Source organism: Gossypium arboreum, chromosome 10 (assembly GCF_025698485.1).
Source record: "Gossypium arboreum isolate Shixiya-1 chromosome 10, ASM2569848v2, whole genome shotgun sequence".
Classification (NCBI taxonomy): domain Eukaryota; kingdom Viridiplantae; phylum Streptophyta; class Magnoliopsida; order Malvales; family Malvaceae; genus Gossypium; species Gossypium arboreum.
In genome coordinates this window covers 5,342,756-5,363,251 of record NC_069079.1, presented here as the reverse complement: position 1 = coordinate 5,363,251, position 20,496 = coordinate 5,342,756, and the positions used below count along the sequence as shown (strand labels likewise).

Here is a 20,496-nt window from a genome sequence, read left to right as displayed (position 1 = left end):
AATTTGCATGCCATAGCTTTTTATTATATTAATGAACCGAAAAACTTTTGATTTGGATCTGTTGATTATTAATATTAGGTGCACATTATGACTTTTTATAGCTTTGATTATGACCACTCATGTTTGAATGCAAACTTTTGAAATCATTACTTCCTTTACATTATTTTATCATTTGTTAGCAAAGATTTTTCTTGGAAAGCACTCCAACAATTTCATCCTCAAATATCTACGTTTATGATTGAAGAAAATACTTTGAAAATTGATATATACATTCATAGTTTTTTATTGCATATTTTTCTTTGAAAATTGATAAATAGGGAAATTTAAATACGTTGAATGAGAATAATTGTCTGAATAAATTGAATTAAACTCAAATTTTTAATTGTAATTATGTATCACTAAGAACACTCCATTGCTGCCTTTTGCTGTGATTACTTTTTCTTTTTATGGTTGGTGTAGGGTTTTCTTGAGCTTGTAATATTAGTTTTTGTCATGAAACGAATTAAGATGTTATTCATTTTGCCCCCCTTAAAACCAAATAGCTTAGCCACCAAATAGCTTAGCCTTTACATAAGCTAACAGGGGCTAGTTTCCTAATAATTTTAGGTGTGTATCTGTCTATAGGTGGAACTAGGATAAGACTATCTAACCAAATTCTAATTAAAGTCATTATTATAAGTCTTTGAACCTTTAGTGTGCCATTTAAGGTTAATGACATTGAGAAGTGTAAAAATGATACATTCTTTCTCTCTTTCTCCATTTCCACAAGACTAAATAACTAATTACTTTCAAATTAAGTTACTGAATATGCTTAAAATCAAATCATAACGTTTTTTTCCTTTTAGGTTTATAACAGAAACCAAGAATTTGTAAAGAAGCAACAAGGTCTTGGGTGGACTGTTAATGGGCCAAAATGTCAAAACCAAGTCAAGAAAAGGCATTGGCTTCTCTTTCAGCCCGAACCAAGCTAGCATAAACACCATCAACATGGGAAGTTAAAAGCTTATCATGGCTGCCATACTCCACAACTGCACCATCTTTCACAACAGCTATGGTATTGGCTTCCCTGATAGTGGAAAGCCTATGTGCTACTATAATTGTAGTGGCACTTCGGGAAACCCTTCTTAGTGCATCCTGGATATGCTTCTCTGATTCCAAATCCAGAGCACTGCTTGCTTCATCTAAAAGCAGTACCTTTGATTTCTTAAGTATGGCTCTTGCTATTGCAATCCTTTGTTTTTGACCGCCTGATAGCTGAACCCCACTCTCCCCAACCTATATAACAAGAAACATAAAACTATTTGTCAGATAATTGAGGATGGTGCACTAACGTTTAGACATGCATGTATGTGTTAGAGATATGAATATTTTAGGAAAAAGGGTAAATTATATTAGTAGTAACTCAACTATGGTTTTTTTTTCTTTTTTTGTCACTCAATTATGAAAAGTTATAAAATGATCACTCAATTATTCAATTTTATTTTTTTTGGTCATCCAACTATTTTAGATTTTTGAGTGTTTTCATTGTTAGGATAGTCAGCTAATGACCAAAAAAGACAAAGTTGAATAGTTGAGTAACCATTCTGTAACTTTTCATAGTTGGGTGACGAAAAATGAAATTTAATAATAGTTTGATGATCATTTTGTAACTTTTCATAGTTGGATGACAAAAAAAAAAAGAAAAAAAAAAAACCAAAGCTGGCGTAGTTTACCCTAAGAAAAATGAAGAGTATGGTTGAGGCTAAGTTAGGATGTACCTGAGTTTCATAGCCTTGGGGGAGACCACTGATGAACTTGTGGATGTAAGCTTCCTTCGCAGCCTCTTCAATCTCACCCCATGTGGCATTTGGGTTCCCGAAAGCAATGTTTTCCCTTATACTTCCAGCAAACAGAGCAGGCTCTTGACCCACCAAGGCTACTTGTTTTCTTAACCATTTCAAGTTGAGCTCCTTCAAATCTATGCCTCCCATCATTACTTTCCCTTGATTTGGATCATAAAACCTTTGTACCAACCATATGACCGTTGATTTCCCTGACCCACTTCCACCTACCAATGCTACCATGCTACCACCCTTCACCTTTAAACAAAAGTCCCTCAACACAATCACTTGTTGCCTAGATGGATATGCAAATGTAACCATTTTCAATTCGATATCCAATGGCTTCGAACGTTCGATCTTTTTACCTTTATCTCGGGAATTACCAATCAGCGGCTTTCGGTTGATGATATCAAACACAGCAGGGATCGCTGTCGCAGCCATGGTGGTGTCTGGTGAGAGGCCTGCTAGTTGTCCAACTGAAAATGAGCTTAACACAAGAATGAGAAAGATTTTATATACTTCACCAAAGCCTGTAATGCGCTGTTTAATAAGGGAGGCACCAACCCAGAGTGTTAAAGTGTATGCACAATACATGGCACCTTGAGAAAGACCAAGTGCGAAGCCTAGAATTTGTGACCTTTTCACTGATTGTTTCCTAGGATCAGATAAAGCTTGATCAAAGGATTTAACTATCTCTTCTTGAGAAGAAAATGTAGCCACCGTCCTTATGTTCGAAATTGCACCAGAAGCAATGGTGCTAGCTTTGTCATATGCTTTATTATCTAATCTTGGTCCAATGTTTATAATTAAGTTCAAGTAGCTTGCACCAAGAGTGAAAGGAGTAACAGCAGCAGCCACGAGGGCTAACCTCCATTCGAGGTAAAACGAGATACCAAGCCCCACTGCAGCTGCACTCACACCCATCAACAAGACCGAGTACCGATCCCCGAGGACCGATCGAAAGCTGAGACAATCAATTGAGAGTCTTGAAACAAGGATACCAGTGGCATTGTCCTCAAAATCGAACCAACCAGGTTCTTGTTTTAGTATCGAGCGGAATAAGAGGTCTCTCACCCTTACTGTCAGCTTTGTTCCAGCCCAACCACAAAAACCCTGTTGTCCAGTTAAGAAAATTATAGAACCAAAGCCTAGGCCAACAAGAGCTAAGGCGAGCTTGTTAACTTCTGCCTTCAATGCTTTTGGAGTGTCATCAAAGTAAGCTTGAAGAGCAATGCCTAAAAACAAGGGGAATATGGAGAAAATAGCACCTGCATGGATACCAAAAAGAAAACCTAGTAAAAGCGTGATGAGCTCTGGTCTTTGTAGAGTCCATATCTTCGAAATTTGGTATTCTCTAGGCTTTTGCTTTTGTTGCATTTCCTCTTCCACTTGGTTAACTACTTGGATGGACTTTACGTACTTTGATTTCGAAATATCGTATGCATATAGTGATCTTGATGCTTCATAGGCTGATTTATCATATGTGGAAAATTCCATTCCCTTTTGAGTCTTTGTCTCATTCAGTTCAGGGTTTGAAACTGCTTCAGAAGCAAGTTTGACAAGTTTATAATAGGCCCCTTCTCTTTCCATTAGCTGGTGATGGCTACCAGACTCAGAAACTGATCCATTATCAAGAACAACAATGGTGTTGGCATTTCTTACTGTTGCTAGCCTGTGAGCAATGACCACTGTTGTTCTTCCTTTAGAAATCTTGTCAATTGCTTGTTGTACAACTGCCTCGGCTTCGGAATCCAAGGCACTGGTGGGCTCATCTAAGAGAAGGATTCCAGGGTCTTTAATCAATGCACGAGCCAGAGCAATTCTCTGCTTTTGGCCACCTGATAACTGAGTTCCCTTAGCTCCAACCTGCAAAATCCATTTTCAAGGCCAGAAATCAGAACATGTGTGGAAATCATGTTAGTGGCATGAAAAATTTTATTGATATGGATGTTCAATGTATGTTTTTGAGTGTGGACCTGAGTATCATATCCTAGTGGAAGGTCATAAATGAAACCATGTGCATTGGCAGCAACACAAGCTGCAACAGCTTCTTTCTTGGTGGCATTTTCTTTACCCATCATCACATTTTCCAATATGGTGGTGGCAAACAGAACTGGTTCTTGCCCAACCATACCAATCTGCCTTCTTAGCCACTTTACTTGTAGTGTCTTTAAATCATAGCCATCCAAGGTTACAGTTCCTACCAGTTAAAAGACCCAAACCAAATCAGCAACTAAAACGTTACATAGTTAAGCTCAATGCTACTATTAAACTGAGATGATTAATGAATTATACCTTTGTCAGGATCATAGAACCTCTCAATGAGAGCAAAGATGGTGGACTTGCCACCTCCACTTGCTCCAACCAATGCAAGAGTCTTTGCTGATCGAATGACTAAATTGAGAGAACTGAGAATTGTAGTGTCAGGACGAGATGGATAAGCGAATGTTACACCTTTAAACTCGATCTTTCCCCGAACACTCGATAACATCCTTCCCTCGGGATTATAAGGGTCTATCTCTGGAACCCTGTCTATGATATCAAATACTCGCCCCGCTGCTACTGTGCCTTGAGCGAATTGAGCAAAATATGTCAGTGCTAATGCCAAGCCCCTGAAATGAAAGATCAAACAACTTAGTGACTTTTGTTTTGCTGTAAGCACTAGAAGTTGCACTGTAATTATGGTTAATGAAATAGAGGCTGATACCTTCCCCCTACATTGACACCAAAGAAGCAAGCAATGGCATCACCACCAGAGATCTCCTTCCTAGCAACCAAGATTGAACCATACCAAAAAGCCAATGCCCATGTTGAGTATGTGACTAAATAGATAACCCCTATTCCCGCACCCTTGGCAAACCCGATCTTTGCCCCAAGAGGCACTGAATTTGCCAATAATTCACCATATCTTGCTGCCAAATTATCCTCACCAACAAAAGAAAATACAGTTCGAATTGAACTAATTGCTTGCTCTGCAATGGTACCAGCTTTCCTGTAAGAAACCTGTAGTTCCAAAAATATGGAGCAAAACACAATAAGACTAACAAGTTGACACTGTAAAACATTTCCAGTAACTATTGTGGTCATTTTTACCTCTTCCTTTGCCGTGAGACCACCATAAATAGCCTTGTAAGCAATACCGCAAAACATCATTAGTGGAGTAACAGCAAAAACTACAAGTGACACTTTCCATGATGCCAAAAACCCAACTATATAACCACATATGAAGGTGAATACATGGTGAATAAAATGTGCCATCTGCAAATCACAGTTCCAAGTATTGAGCAATCATCAGGTTGAGTGCTAGTTAGCAGTGTAACAAGTTAAAAGTCCCAAAAACTCGGGTTTACAGCAATTGGAATGAGAAATCAATGGTTACCTTCTCTCCCATAACTTCCTGTATTTGAGCAACATCACTTGAAATACCATGCATAATGTCACCGGTGCTAACTTCCGTATCGAAAAAGCTGATGTCCTGTCTCAGAACTGCTCTCAAATACTTTGTTCTAATTCGTTGAGCTGAACGTTCCCCAACCAGCCTCCAGCATGTAATTTCTGCCATTGATTGAATGAAAAATCATTTCTAATACTTATTAAGACACAAAGTAATTACAGGTTCTGAAATTTATGTTTTCACTACCTAAGTATGCTCCAACCACCACTACAGCTGCCAAGCAAGACATAAATTTACATATCTGAAGATACAGAAGCAGGAGAAAAGAAAACGTAAGTGTTTTCATATCAACTATATATCTTTCATCACCAATACTATTTGGAAATTTTGGGTATAAATAATATAAGATTTCTTTTTTTGATTCTTACCATGTCAACATCCTTCATCATCTGTGTCAGTTCACCTTTCAATGATTCTTGTGCAATCTTATTGACAAACTTACCAAAAAGAAAAGAATACCAAGGAAGTGAACCTCCATTGATTAAGGCTCCCAAACAACCTAAAAACACTAGTACCATATCCCATTTTGTTGAATACTTGAACAAACTAAACAAACTGGCTGGCTTTGGTGGTTCTACATCCTCTTCCTCCTCATAGTCATCTTCTTTGAAATTTGGGGGCAGATCAAAATCATCGTACTTATGATGGCCACCGAATTGATGGGTAGCTGAGTGCAAGTTATGGTCAAGACCTTCCAACTTGTGTCTCATCTGATGATGACCATCAAGATCACTATGAACACCGTGATGTGATAACCCATGACCTTGGCCATGACCATGACCATGCCCTGTAATAAAATCTTCACTGAAATCTATCGACAGGCTCATGTCATCGTACTGATGATTACCAAGAAAATGATGACTAGTTGATTTCCCACCAAGCTCCTGCTGCATTACTACATCAAGATCATTATCCACCTTGTGCCTCGTGTGACGGCTCCTACCGTGCTCATGATCACCCTGGTGCGATATTCTATGAAAATGATGATGCCCTCCAATAGAATTGTCATCCCGGTCATCACCCGTATAAGCCTGTGAAACTGAAGACCTACGTGAATCAGCTCTTGTATGACGGTTCGGATCAGTCTCTAGCAGGTGTATATGCCTCTCAACAGCTCGTGGAGTGTAATAATCTACAGAGCTAAGCTCATCTTCGTCAACTAAAGGGCTTCCAGCATTTCTACTGCTGCTTTCTTTAATAGTAGCCAGTCTTGAAATATCGTGATGAGACCTACTATGGTCTCCGAAACGGAGATGTAATGAACTTTCATTATCTCTAGCAACGTAGCTTTGAAGCTCAAGCCGCCCTGAAGGCACAGCATAATGACCTGAAAGCTCGTAGCTCGGATTCACAAAGCTTCTAGAAGTGTGAGAAAGATAATATTCACTAGCTGAGCGTCGACGAAATGCCCGACTATTTGATGATGCACTGGATGCTGCCCAAGGACTAAGGGCTGCGCCCAAATTGCGGTTGTCTTGCCAACCAGAAGGCTCAAACTGCCATGAAACTTCACTTTGCCATGACATATCATCGTCCGTGGCAAAAGGCGTTGCAGGAGTGTTGTGATGGAACCTCTGTGGAGTGGCACGGGACCCCCAAGCAAAGCGGCGTGGCATGACAGTACTTGAGGCATAGTGTGAAGCTGGCGTGTTATGGCGTTGATGGTGGCTTAACGAAGAAGAGAAGTCGAATTCGAAAGAGGAATCGGCCATAGAAGAGATTGAAAGACAAGGGTCTTAACTAAAACATTGGAAGAATCTCAAGTTTAAGTGTTAAGCAAAAGGAGATGAAGAAACGAATGCCACGGACAACATGAAGCGAAACAATATTCGTTTAATTTAGGAAGAGCTGTCCGAAGACTGTCATTTGTCCTAGGAGTCAACGACCATTGCTTGTTCCGCTTGTCTACAATGAAGATCAAAATATAAGTTGTAATTCCAAATCTTTCAATTCCTTACATCACTCAAGAGAGAGATTAGCGATATCTTTCGTTAAGAAACTGATTAAGTAATCAAGGTAATCAAGGATCATAGGCCGACTAAAAATGGTTACGTAATCAAGGATATTAGGAATAACCACCCGCTGGCAGATTTTTGTCTTTTGCAAGAAGTGCATCATATAACTATGAAAAATGAAAAGCATATAAGGAATCTTCATCTGTAATTGGCTTCTTATCTACCCCTGCTAGGCCAGGCCAGGCCGGCATGCATTACAAATTACAACTTTATTTATTAAAGAACAAAATTTGTAATTTTAATAAATTATGGTTCAGACATTAAAATTAATCATTGCCCTTTACAGAAATTATGTTTTTAATATTCGGAACAACTTTTTTCATGTCAATAATCCTTTTTGGGACATTGACTTTAGTGGGTATTCTTTTTCTTGTAAATTTTAATGACTACGGAGATGTAAATAAGAAATGTAACGATCACTGTAAAGGTCTCTCTCCCTGTCTGACAGTGTCCATCATACGTAATGCAACAAATGCAAAGCAAAGAGGCTTCTCCATTTGTCATTTAAGTACCATCGAAGAAAAATAAACAACACATTGTTGACCAGACTGATATCGCTTTGGATTTCATTTTTTTTAAAACAAGCAAATTGTCAACAAGGTTCAAGCAAATACATGTCCGGCCAGGGCCTAGCTGAAGAAGTAGAGGATCACAATAAATTCTTTGACCATTGAAAGTATTTTTCTTATTGGGCTTCACATGCATGCTTCTATCTAACTGTCCCATCTGTTAAACATACAAAATATACATGCATATATATATTATCATGTTATATTTTAATTGTCGTGTTCAAAATTAAGCTGAAAACTATGTCTAGGGCGCAGGGCAATTGTTACAAAGGTTCTGTTATTTTCCACTAAGGAAACCTCTCGTAGGCTCGCAAAGAGAGAATGCAAAGGCAGAAAGGCAGCTGCGACTTTTAAATCTAACTGCCAACTCATATAAACGCTGCTCTGTATATTATAATTATACATATAAATATTGTGAAAACCCGAACTGAAAATGGTAGAATATGAGAACCTGGTTCATCCATCCATAGCTCTGTATGCCATCAACATATTTTCTATTTACAAAAATCTATCGACAACAGAAGTATTTTTTATCTCGGAAAACAGTATAGTGAAATAAAATAGGTGAACCAAAAGGGATATAGTACAAATTGCTACTGAGATAAAAAGTAATTCCTTTTTTTTTCTGTTTTTTCACATTGTCAAAATACCTCTGGTTCTAACACAGTTCAACTTCTGATATACTTCATAAGGCAAAGAGCAAATGAAATGGATAAAAAGAATGCCTGTGGACTACCAAAACCAAAGTGACTTCTAAGCCAATAGGTGATTTCTTGTTCGATGCAATATATAATCAAATCTCAACACAACTATAGGAAATTTACTTACCAGATCAGGAAGAAGGACTCGAGACTCTATGAATTGAAAATTTACAAGACCCATTTTTTTATGTGATACCATTCGGTATATCATGCCTGACCCGAGCATTTGTCTCTTATGATATTCCTTTACACCATACTGTTTTAAGATGATTCCGAGCATTGACCTAGACCTTCCTAGGAAGAAATTCATCTAGGCTTGGAATCACTACCTTTGCTTCGAAATGTTGAGAGTGAAAAGAATGAACGGGGTGCTGCAAAATTATCCAAGATGTTAGTGGAGGATTAGTCCAATGGTACTGAAGTTCTAAAATATGGCTCAAGAAAAGAAATTTTGAGATAATTATTAATAGCAATGACTTCATTTCATACTTAATGAATAAGGTAGGACCTTCAATGGTTGCATAACATTCAACCAAAAGACTGGGATTCCATAATTGCAATTTTCATGTAGTATACTCTCTTGGTTCAAGAGGCAGTATATTGCTTTCGACAGGACATTCTTGGGCATCAAATAGAACCAGACTTGGTATGAAAGGGGATTGGTTCAAACCAATAATCTATGAGACAACAGCATTCGTTCAATAGAATCTCTTCATAATTTACTATGAAGAACAAGAAGCATCAGATGAGTACATTAACATGAACACGGAATCACCTTTTATGGAGCTTCCTGACATATGATCTTCCCTTAATTTGAAGTTTGCGGGTGGTGCTGGAATAGAAGAGCGTAAGGCTTGAACTGCAAGGGCCCATTGATGGCTCTAGTTTAAAATTGGGTTCATATATACAACAAAGAAATGGAGAAGTTGCAACAAAGAAAAGAAACACTTATCATAAAGTTCAATAAGCAAGCCAATAATAAATTTTATTTGTTTGCATGTGTATCATTAAATTTGAAAACCAAACACTGGGGTTTGTTTCCTTGAGGTAAACTCACTTCCGAACAACCCTTTCCCATTCATGTCCTGTGCTCCATATAAACAACTGCAACCTCCTTGACTAACCAAAAGGCACTAAGATTTCTTATTCTAACAACAGCAAGATAAGACGTACAAGAGTCTCTCAATAAACAAATGGTTTATTTTTCCTTAATCAATTACCGGAGGATGGACCCCATCAAAACAAAGTAAACAAATGTTTTGATACAGACTCAATTTCAAAACAGTAACTTCTATAATACACTCTAATAAGCTAAATCAGTTCAACGTGTTTGTTCACAAACACAATGCTTTTCCGCAGTTGAAGAGAGTCCTATAGCTTTACAATAAATGGAAGATATTCTAAGTAAAACGTCCATAGCAATTATTTTATTAAATATCGAACAGTGCATGCAATCAATGAAACTTCAAACTAACAAACAGATACGAAGAAAAACAGAATAATCAATGAATGTTTTAAGAAAAATGTAATTGACATACAAGAGGAAAAAAGGAGTTACCCTGATCATTGAACAACTCACTATCATTGAAACCATCATCAGAAGGGTGGCCTTGCGAAAATCCCATTCTTGACTTCCTCAAGTCTTCTGATGATCGATTGGCAGGATCTCTGCCATCCTCTATGTCATCATCTCCTTCAGAAGTCGTAGCTGAGATCCAGTCTACCAAACTGTCTGTCCCACGGCTTTTCCGTCCAAACTTCAACAACCTTTTGATCCCTTTTGTCACATCCTTGCGTGACTGATTATGGGTTACATGAGCTACATGAAAAGGTTTCTGAGCACTTCCCCAGTTCTTCCTCATTCGAGCTTCATCCACTTCTGTTTGGGCAAGTGAGTGAGAATTCCAAGATGCAGGGCTCCCAATGGGGGAATCCATAGAAGCGTCAATATCTGAAGTATCATGGGGATAAGAAAATGGATGATGCATGCGTGAATTCCATGATGCAGGGCTTTCTCCTGGTGAATCCTGCAGGGATGCTGCAGGATGGAATGTAGAGGGTACTGCAGCAGGCAGTTCAGCAACTGATGTAAGGTCAACCTGAGAAAGAGACATCAAGGAATCACCATTCTCTGATTCAGAATTATCCAACTTGTCAGATTCCTGGCTCAGTCTTGCCATTCCGTTTTCCATGTCAACAGAATCATCAACTTCTCCAATTTCAAGCACATCCTCTTCATCTCCTTTTGCCATATCCATGGAATCATCTGCTTCAAATGCTAGCTCATCATCAGAGTCTTCATCGTTTGGAGTCTCAGAAGTCTCTGATGCTTTGAACCTTGCAAAATTTACTCCAGCACCAGGAACTATGCCATTACCTTTCCTGATAAAAGGCTTTGCTTCTGCATTCTTCAAAATTTTGTCATTCAAGCTCTGTCCCATCTGCTCTTTATCAAATTTCAAAGATGCCAAAACAATGCTGTCAGAGGGCATGGCAGACAAATCCGAAAATTCCACAGGACCAGCAGAGCTTTGTCTAAGGGACCAAGATTGTCTAGGTTGGTCATCCTTGCCGAGTGCAATCTCTTCGTTGGTACTCTTGCTCCGAGCATAGTTTCTCAGTTGGGAGGAGCTAGTTGTCTTGCTAGCTCCAGAAGAGGGCTTTGTATTTTCTTTTCTGAGATCAGAGAAGTTGGGAACTGATTGTGTGAGAGGATTTTCAGATTGCACTCTTCGCCTTCCAGAACTGGGGATAGAAACTTTGGCCCCTGAGCGGGGAACTGCAGCTGCTGTGGTACGAGGAGTGGATAAAGATACATTTTTATTTGGAAAATGCTTCTTAGTGTTGGAGCTCCTAGAAGAACCATCGACTAGAGATGTGTCATTATATGATCTATCATGTTTGTAGTACTTCTGATCTGAAAACTCAGAAAGATCTTCACTCTGAATTAAACTTATTGGATGCTGCCAAATGTATAATCTTATCAAAATTAGTAACAAACAATTCCATCACAAGTTTTGAAATTCCCGAAACTTAAAAATATATATAAAAAAAGAGGAGGTTCAATTCTACCAGTTATGAATTTTGGCATTTATTTCCTGAATACCTAAATGCTATAGGAGATACCTGCCCCCTCTGTGACCGAAAATTGAATGACCTCACTTTCTCTGCTCGTCGACGAGCATTGGACAAAGAATCCTGTCTCTCAGCAGAACCAGAAAATTTGGCCTTCATCTCAGCTCTACTTCGCTCAAGGATATCCTGCATTGCTTTCAATTTGGCTTCCTTCTCAGCCCGTTTAGAACCCCATTCTTCCATCAGCTTTGCATCTCTCTTTTGCATGTACTTCTCATAAAATTTTCCTCTAGAATCATTGGAAAAGCTGTTACCAGATAAACTCCGCCTCAAACTACCAGAAAAATCTCGGTTATCTACCATCTTTGTCGAAGGAGTACAAAAGACAGCCATATTACTCAAACTCCCCATTGGTTCAGAAATCAAGTTTTTGTCAGGCATATGTACGGGAAATACATCTAGCGCTGCTGGTTTTTTGCACACTGGGCTCGGTTCTGGTTCAATCTGGACATCAGCAGGCTTGCTTCTCCTTGCAGAACTGAATTGATCAGGGGGAACCCCAAGTTTGTGCTCTGCAAAAAGTTTTTCAAGTTCATTTAACTCATCATTCAGCTCCTGGTTTCCCCTTGACTGCCTTATCCTCTGAGTTTGATCTACTGGCACCGTTGGGGCACTTAAACTCTCTTCACTCTGAGGAACCAATTTTCCAAGAACAGGCTTGTTATTTGCATAAACAGAATCACCTTCACCCCTCCTACCCTGTGACTTGTTGCTCCATTCAGAACCAACTGGAACCTGTTTCTTGAACTTCATTTCATGGACTCCAGAATCCTCAACTTTACTTATTTGCTTCTCAGATGATGCTAAGTCTTTCTTTCTCACTTCCTCAACTTCCCCAGTAAAAGATCTCCAGTGTTGCTGAGGAGCGAAGTGCTCGCCTTCACTACCTTTATACTGAGCCTCCTTAGTTTTTAGTCCAATACCACCTTCAAACTGCCCTGATAATGTTCGGGAGTGGCCTTGAGTCCTAAATCGCAATTGTGACACTGATTGGTGTTTCCCTTGAAGCTCCACTCTTTTCTTTAATTCACCCTCAGGTGTGGCATCCCCCACTGCATCTACAAAAACTCCATCCTGGAACCGATAAGCGGGTTGGTTTTTAACCACCACAATTGCAGTCCTATCAGGAACAACTTGAGACTGCACATCTGAAACTCCCCTCTCTCTGGTTAAAGAACCCTTAACCTTTTCCTGGGAAACCACTTGATCACCCAACTCAGCCTGTTCTGACTTACTTGTAAAAGACTGATAATGTCTGCTCTGTGATCCCGATTGATCCTTCAAATTCATTCGCCCCTTCGACACCAGATCCTCTTCTTTCCCCAAAAGATTATTAGCTATCTGTGCTTGCACTACATCCTGATCTTTCAACCCAGAATCAGCAGCTCTACCAGAAACACTCTTAGGTTCAACTTTAACTGAACTTACCTTGTCACTCAAACCCTTCTCATCTTTTCGTTCCTTATCCTCGGACAAACCTTGAAACATGTAGTTTTTACCTTGGGACACAGAAGATGAGGATGGAGTACACAAAGGGCTATCCGTATTAACATCCTTCTTGTCATTACCCAAGTCAATGCTCATGTCACTTGCACCGCTCCATCTTCTTAACACAGCCTTTTCAGCAACTGCTGGTGCAGCTGATACATCAGATGGAAGTCTTTTCAGATCAACAGATTTTCCAACAGCAGTTGGTTTGCCTCCAGAACTTGAGCTTTCCTTCTGTTTGTTCTCAAAGAGATTGATTCTATCCTGCACACTAAGCCTCCTGGCAGGTTGACTGATTTGGCTAGGCGATGACTCAAACCTCCCCTCCTCTTTCTTTTCTTCTTCCTTCTTTTCACTTTCAGAATGTTGCTGCGTAGCACTCGAGAGCTTTGGTTGTTGAGATGTGGCTGACTTTGATTGGCGTATATGATGCTGTGTCTGCATAGTGTTTGATTGTTGTTGCTCTTGGTGTCTATTTTGGGAAGGCTGGTGGGGCCTGCTATTAACATTGGACCCAACTTGGTCTTCATCGGGGTCATCGATTGACATGTCAGATCCCCATGATGCTCTGACCACTTGATCGTCAAGACTTGGTTTCCACCGACAAATCAGTTCTGGTCTTCTCTGGCATAGTGACATGAATTTGGTACAAGCCTCACTGCACGTATATTAAAACTTGCATGAGAATAAACATTACCAACATTATCTTGATATAGAAGAAAAAAATGACAGAAAAGTAAAGAGTACAAAATGTCAGAACTTAGAAACTCTAAATTACTCAGACTCTGTGTCCGACATATATCCTAACATGGTATAGGGATATGACCTTTTATATATCCTCCAAATAGGTAGAACAGATTAACATAGCTGAAACTACCATACTAGTAAGTTAATCCACACATTAAGTGGACTTCTTTTTTCTTTCTTTCTTTCCCTTTTTTTTGGAGTTAAATTACCAGGTCAGACTCCAATATTGAGGGAATTAGGACAAATCTCACCAACAATACCCCACTTTTTCTTTTAAAACAAGGACAATATGACAAACTTAACTGAAAAATATCAGGTAGCATGTGATTAAATTCGGATGAGATAATTCCTCATGTTTACTTAGTGCTAACAACTGACAATTTCAACAATTTCCATCTTTTAACTCGTTTGTAACAAAATAATCCACTTTTAAGGGGAGTCCAATGCTCCCAAACCCAAATAATTAAAAGAAATGATGTTGGCGAGGTTTCTTACTCTCAAGGGCTGCATCATTGGGATCTGCTGGTAATAAACATGAATCTAGTTTGGACCTTCAATGCCCAACAAATGGAAGACAATCATTGTTTAAGTTGACATATACATGGGATAAAAGGCTACTTAGATCGGTTGATTAAAGTTTTATAGAAAAAGAAAAAAAAAAGCCAAAAGGGATGTCAATTTAGTACATCTAGATTCATTGAAGGTTGCATGCAACTAAGCACATGGTAGGATTTCATTTTCGAGACAGATTAGCAGTTAGATCAGTTTTAACTAGGTACCATTTCAAGCAATTTTTAGCCCTTTAGCCTTCTAACAATCATTATAACTCAAAACAACCCCACAACAAGGACAGTAAAATCATGTTATCCTGAAACATATTGGTTTGACATCGTACCCTTTCTGAAAAGGAATATAAATCATTTTACAGAGCACAATGTTGATTCTAACTCTTTTATCAATCCTGACACAGGTAATCAATAGCTCTTTGAAAACCTGACCAAAAGGGAAACTATTGAACACATCAAACTGATATGGTTATGTCTCTTTTGGACTCTACATAATCCAAACACTTGAAGATTGAATCTAACCATGTCAGACATGGCTATCACCAGCACCTGTCACACATATCAACTACGGTGGCATAGAAATGGTTTAAGAGAAGGAAAACTTGAACAAACATCTAATTCTGCATTGAGTTGCTCATTTTCCCTCCTTTTCAAGTTATCGGAGAAAGGTATCATGCATTGTGAAATTTCTACACTTACATGGAAAACAGGTGAATATCATCAAATTGGTAGGGAAGGAAGAGAAGAGGACAGAAATTGTTTGATCTAACGTTTAGATGTGTCCACCTCCTTTCTTATATTTCGGGCTATCCACTAGATAAGACAATTTTCAATCTATTTTTCCTTCTTACTAAACAAAATCCTAAAGATAAAACAGTGCCACTCCAAGTCCAAGAGAAAACATAAAGAAACATTGTCCAAGCTCAGTATTTTTAGTTAGACACATTACAAAAAACTGCAGAATGACCTAACCAAGATCTACTGAACTATAGGCCCCCATGCTACATGAAGAATAGTCAGAGCTGACAGACAGAAAGACAGACAGACAGACAGCATCACAATGAATAGGATATCTAGAGTTCTTACTTCAAGCGATGAGCACCAAACCAATCTGCAAATTGTTGGAGTTCAGAGACAGTGTCAGAGTTAAAACCAGCAGAAGATGCGCGTGCAAAAGCTGTTGCCAAGTCCTGCTGAACTGCAATAAGACGTACATCAATAGCTCTTAAAAGCTCCTTCCTGTTAAATAGGAAATACAACAAATCAAATTAGAAAGCATAGGTGGTGAAGCAAATGGAAGATCCAATTGTAGAAACAAAAGCTGCGTTAGCCTGAAATTTTTCATTCAGAGCAATTTCTGTCTATATGATTAACAAATGCAATAACTCCAGCATATTTATTAACTGTCCACTTTCTGCATAGCTAAAATAATATTTCCCAACCACAGCTAAAATAATATCTCGAGTGAAACTTAAGCATTTCAATAGTTTCTGTGCAATGCTATATAAACTCTACTTGAACAACTCCAAACATCCTAAGGCTAGAAAAGGAAGGCTACCCTTACTTTCTTGAACATGTCATCATTCATTGATTGTCAGTGGGCCCATATATGATCATTATTAACTTGTTGACTGTCCCTTCCATGCCTAAAGCATGCAAATTTCTAGCATGTATAAAGTTTTAAAATAAATCAACTTAACATTTGCAAACATGTAAGTAGAACAGTATTTAAATGTCACAATCATCCACAAAAACAAGTTCCAATTAATGATAAGCTCAACCAAACAAATTATGCCATCAAAGATGTAAAAGTTAGAAAAAGAAACGAGTTACTTTGTCGCATCAGCAGCTGCTGTCATTCCTGCAGCATCCCCACCTATCACAAATTATCCATACACTGTCAGTTTATTGCTTACAATCAGGACAAGATCATAAACTTGAGATTTTACCTAAATGCCACCTGTCTCATCGCAACAAAAGAATGATGATTAATAGTTGTTTCAGAAACGCGCAAAGCCTACTTCAATTACATTTTAAAGGCCAGACTTATATATACAAATCTAAGAGTAAACATAAGATCAAGTGTCTGATTAATGGAAGAAGTATAAACAGCTGTAATAAATTTAAATCAAGGCAAACAGTAAAGTATCATCTCAAACCAAATTAGAAGGTAACCCGAATGCTGAGTGATGGACCAAAATAACTTGCAAAGGTAACAAAGATGGCAGAGTACCAACCCAAGAAGGCAAGAACCAACAACAGCAGAAGGCTCTTAAATTACCAAAAAAAAAAAAAAAACAAAAACTTGCATCAATCAAGTTCTTCCAAGCAATATGTGTGTATGGGGAGGAATCCAACTAAAGTAGTTTTACACACTTTCATAACCTTTTGTACAATTAATATTTTTAATAATCCAGCCATCATATCTCATGTTCCATTCACGTAGATCATGCATGTCAAGTTTGGAGTAAATTATTTTCTAATTATTTGTCTTATGTAAAAACTTTCAATTGTTAAATATATATAAGAATAGATAGTATTTTAGATCAATATGATAAAAATATCAGATCAATTAAAAATTTACATGCATGACAAGTAAATTTATATTGATAAATTCAACAGTTAGATTGTTAAAAATTAATTGTATAAAATGTTATGAAAGTACGTAAAACTACTTTAGCTATACACTAGGGAAAGTGTATCCCTCATCATGTAAGATAATCTACCTTGACAAAACATATGGGAGGAACAAGATAAGAATACATGGCAATAAAATATAGGATTTAAAAAAGTGGTATAATACCAATTTACAAGCCCTCATCGTGTGTACGTAACAGAGCATAATAAATCTTAGTTCTAATACCATGTTACAAGGAAATAAGTTCTTGTATTTCAATTATGAATGTAGAAGGAAAAGTGTAAGAGAATACAAGATCAGAATAACACAAAAAAATACGTAGTTCAGCATGGTGTGCTACATCTATGGAAAAATACCCAAAGGACTACATTGTTGATATTCTCAATTGCATACAAGTTTATACAAAAGTGTCATATATATGCATATATATAGAAGGTTATCCCAAAAATAGGACAGAATCAAACAAGAATATCGTATCATAATCCTTAATATATTGCATCACAATCTTTAGTTAAATTTATTAGGATAACAATGTAGCATAGTCAAGGTGTTCCAGTTCAAGACACCTTGGGCAGAAGGCCAAACCTCTATAAATTGCTCATGTTTAACCTACTTTACCTACTCTCTTAACTGCTTCATTTTCTTAATTTCTAAATTTACATAAATGTGTCCTTAATTTTGCATTAATTTTTCAAAAATTGATTCACCTCCTGATTGCACCACCACATTGGGCTAACAATAACAAGCATAATTAATTAAGCAAACACAAATCCTAAAACTAGTAATTGTCAAACGGTATTCCACAAAATAAAAGGAAACTTCATCACCACCTTAAGGCTCACAATAAAACAAAAATTATTGAAGTTGTGTGCTTATGGAATCAAAAACTGAATTGTAACAAACAAGGGCTCAAAATACCAACAAACTCTTGGTACTACATGGGAAACAGAAAAGTACAACGAAATCGTTAAATATAGCTGTCCATGATAGAAGAAAAAAAAAAACAAACCTGATGCACCAGAAGGCTGATCTCCCACCCCCTGAAAGTTAAGCAAAAGGATTCCATGATTCAATATAATTGTAAACTAAAATAGCAACAAATAAAGCAACACTTCTGCTAAACATTAGAGATGAAGACCATTACTACCTGAGAATATATCCTTCGAGCCGCTTCCAACTGAGACATCTCTGCATCGAATGCGTTCACCAACTCTAAAACCTCTGGTGTGCTAACAAACCGGACAAACCTAGAAACAAGTTGCAATGATATCAAAATATGAAACCAAAAGTCTTTGCAAGAAATAATAAGAAAATACACAATTGTTCAATATGTCAAACCTCTCAAGGGTTCCTTTTGTGAACCAAGTCTTGGCATCTTTACGTTTTTCTACTTCAAGCTTAATTGATTGAAGTGGCAGTGCAACCTGTTCTTCTGCCACCTTTAAATGAGTAACAAAGGGCTTTACCAACCCAGAAGCAAGCTTCTCCGTGTTTCCGTTGCTCGAAACAAACAATTCACATCTGCCAATAGCAAATAACGGTACTGAGTATAATTGAAAGAAAATGCAGAACATACAAAGTTGTAGAATTATATCTCACCGTGAGCGCTTTGGTGACAACTGGAAGACCGCATAATCAATAGGCGTGTCAGACTTCATCTTCCCTCTATAATATTTACAAATTTCCCTAGGCTAACCCTTCACATAAGCAAAGTAGACGAAGCTGCTGCTGGTGAGTGTTGTCAAAATCAGTATAACTTCAATAATAAGACTTCAAAGCAACAAAGAAGATTCTGTAATAAGAAACATAGAAAAAAAAAACAGTGAACTAAAGTGTTCCAAACAAGAACTTATTATGTAGCAATTTCACTTACAAAGGCAATTTTAACTTAACCGAACATGTGCAAATCAAACAAGGAAACCAATACCTTAATAATTCACATTTCAAATAAAAGATGGAATCATAATAACAATAAATTTGGAATAAAGATAATTATAAACCCAAAAAAAGGAATTAAGGAAAAAAAGCTACCAATTTTAGACCCTAACACTTACCAAAAATGAACAATGGATCTCAATCTAGAAACTCAGATGAAAAACAAAAAATTCACATAGTAAACAATAGACTCTTGGCACAAAAATAGAAATCCATTATTCATTGATGTAAATCAGATGCATCCCAGATCCGATTCCACCCAAAAGGCCCAACTTCAAGTACTAAAATAAAGTAAACCATTTATAAAGAACTCAAGAACATGCAGGCACAAGGAAAACAGAATAAATAAATAAATAAAGCAACTTAACAAAATATGAAATGAAAATAAACTGCATGCTAAAAATCCCCAAGAAATAAATGAACTTATTTGAAGTAAAAAATGAGAGTGTTAGATCGCTTGAGAACCAAGGAGTTACCGTATATAAAAAGGAAAGAAAAAAAAAGTGAGATCTTGGAGTGGGGAATCGGGTCCTGATAATCAACTCTCAAATGGGTACCTGCATTTGGGTTGCTTTTCATTCATTTGAGTAAGTTAAGAGTTCAACTTGATGGGTTCCTTTTTTTTTCTTTGAGGGGGGTTTATTTCTTTAAGTTTGAAGATAACCCTAAGAATGATAAGATGGTTTTTGCACTCAAATGGCAAATCTTTTCTTTCTTTTTCTGAGGATGATGACTTTGCTTTCTCTCTCTAGGCAACTCTCTCTCCAATAAGATACAGTAGAGTGAGAAAGAGACTTTTTTTTTTTTTTTGAGTGAAAGAAAATAGAACAGAAGAGGAGAGAGATTATGTTTTTCTTAGTACAAGTTTCTTTGGTTGTTTGGTTTTCCTTGCTTTTGTGCTTTTTCAATTTTTCAAACATGGATGGACTCTTCACTACTAATGTTTATTTACAGAAAAGGGCTTCATCTTTTTGTTTTTTTTATTTCAAGTTACCATATTCTCCTTTACATTTAGCTTTTTCAATATTTAAATTTTCATGAACAATTTTTATTTCTTAACTAATTATGTGTTAGATTAGGATAATTGTGAGCAAAGTTTCAAATGCAATTTTTCTTAATTTTTATCTATTTAAATACATCTTAAAGATAAAATAAAGCTACATTATCAGTTTATCAAATAATAGTTTAAATTTATTAGAATATATCTAAAATGTACAAATTTTCAAAACTTTTTAATGGTTTGAATGAAAATAACCTAACTACTTCATATAGATTTTATACCTATGCAATTTATCATAATGTTTCATTTAAAATTACCCATTTAAAGTTTTTTAATTAAAAATTGACAAATGGTAGAAGATGATCACAACAATATATCCAATGAGAGGGAAAATTATACATCTAGCCAATTTATTGGCTTCTCTAAAA

At 37.2% G+C, this 20,496-nt stretch overlaps 2 protein-coding genes across 2 annotated transcripts; both read right to left on the bottom strand.

Annotated features, from left to right (window-relative positions):
- Nucleotides 1–689: 689 nt before the first annotated feature.
- LOC108488094 (ABC transporter B family member 19-like) lies at nucleotides 690–7,355 on the bottom strand. The gene is made up of 9 exons (XM_053020575.1): nucleotides 5,643–7,355; nucleotides 5,461–5,515; nucleotides 5,200–5,375; nucleotides 4,914–5,078; nucleotides 4,528–4,823; nucleotides 4,116–4,432; nucleotides 3,797–4,020; nucleotides 1,758–3,686; nucleotides 690–1,275 (listed from the first exon to the last, which is right to left on the bottom strand). The coding sequence occupies exons 1-9, from the start codon at nucleotides 6,984–6,986 to the stop codon at nucleotides 928–930; spliced, it is 4,854 nt and encodes a 1,617-aa protein (XP_052876535.1). The 5' UTR covers nucleotides 6,987–7,355; the 3' UTR covers nucleotides 690–927.
- A 1,084-nt stretch (nucleotides 7,356–8,439) lies between these two features.
- LOC108489068 (uncharacterized) lies at nucleotides 8,440–19,980 on the bottom strand. The gene is made up of 11 exons (XM_017793328.2): nucleotides 19,545–19,980; nucleotides 18,733–18,925; nucleotides 18,472–18,654; nucleotides 18,281–18,380; nucleotides 18,143–18,173; nucleotides 16,329–16,371; nucleotides 15,582–15,734; nucleotides 11,686–13,840; nucleotides 10,118–11,522; nucleotides 9,335–9,418; nucleotides 8,440–8,930 (listed from the first exon to the last, which is right to left on the bottom strand). Exons 2-11 carry the CDS (start codon nucleotides 18,789–18,791, stop codon nucleotides 8,866–8,868), a joined length of 4,278 nt encoding a protein of 1,425 aa, XP_017648817.1. The 5' UTR covers nucleotides 18,792–18,925; nucleotides 19,545–19,980; the 3' UTR covers nucleotides 8,440–8,865.
- Nucleotides 19,981–20,496: the final 516 nt, after the last annotated feature.

Bases quoted from the DNA above. Each gene is read 5' to 3' on its own strand.
- LOC108488094 (XM_053020575.1), bottom strand. From the start codon at position 6,986: ATGGCCGATTCCTCTTTCGAATTCGACTTCTCTTCTTCGTTAAGCCAC. The intron at 5,516-5,642 runs GTAAGAATCAAA...CTGTATCTTCAG, and splicing joins TGATGAAGGATGTTGACATG to ATATGTAAATTTATGTCTTG. The intron at 4,433-4,527 runs GTATCAGCCTCT...CTTTCATTTCAG, and splicing joins GGTGTCAATGTAGGGGGAAG to GGGCTTGGCATTAGCACTGA.
- LOC108489068 (XM_017793328.2), bottom strand. From the start codon at position 18,791: ATGAAGTCTGACACGCCTATTGATTATGCGGTCTTCCAGTTGTCACCA. The intron at 18,174-18,280 runs GTAGTAATGGTC...CTTAACTTTCAG, and splicing joins CTCGAAGGATATATTCTCAG to GGGGTGGGAGATCAGCCTTC. The intron at 13,841-15,581 runs GTAAGAACTCTA...ATATACGTGCAG, and splicing joins TTTGGTGCTCATCGCTTGAA to TGAGGCTTGTACCAAATTCA.